The sequence below is a fragment of the Cariama cristata genome, unplaced genomic scaffold (genome assembly GCF_000690535.1).
Source record: "Cariama cristata isolate BGI_N322 unplaced genomic scaffold, ASM69053v1 scaffold32219, whole genome shotgun sequence".
Classification (NCBI taxonomy): domain Eukaryota; kingdom Metazoa; phylum Chordata; class Aves; order Cariamiformes; family Cariamidae; genus Cariama; species Cariama cristata.
Genome location: NW_009637942.1, coordinates 1,835 through 2,242, shown reverse-complemented (window position 1 = coordinate 2,242; position 408 = coordinate 1,835). Strand labels below are relative to the sequence as shown.

The following is a 408-nucleotide window of genomic DNA, read 5'->3' as shown; positions in this document are numbered from 1 at the left end:
AGGCTGAGGGGCCGGCATCGCCACAAAGGGTGCCCCATAGAGGGATCCCTGCAGGGGCACCCTCCAGCCAGGCACGGTGCCGGCTTGGGCAGTTGGTGCTAGGGGATGGTGGTGCCAAGCCCTGACTGTCCCCATGTCCCCCCACCCCAGGTCATCTACAAGAAGTTCCAGATCCCCTGCCCGCTCCCTGAGCAGGAGGGGAACCTCACGGGCAGCCTGAACGTCACCCCTGTCAGCACCAGCGACTACCAAAACGGCTACACTGTCCTCCAGATGCCTGACCAGGGCACCTGCATCCCCAGCTTCTTCACCCTGAACTCCCAGGTAGGGACCTGGGATGCATCCCTGGGGCTCTGGGTGAGCCCCTACCCTGTGCCCCCCATGAAGGTGGGTGGTCCTGGTACTGGT

The 408-nt window shown here is 64.5% G+C and overlaps 1 protein-coding gene across 1 annotated transcript in view; it reads left to right on the top strand.

The window, feature by feature from the left end:
* Positions 1–408, top strand: part of LOC104168080 (sodium-coupled neutral amino acid transporter 3-like) — a gene marked incomplete at its 3' end in the record, with an annotated part of 3,366 nt that overhangs the window by 1,567 nt on the left and 1,391 nt on the right. Inside the window, exon 3 of the mRNA XM_009708537.1 lies at positions 151–324. Coding sequence (XP_009706839.1) covers positions 151–324 — 174 coding nt within the window. The remainder of the gene's footprint in view (positions 1–150; positions 325–408) is intronic.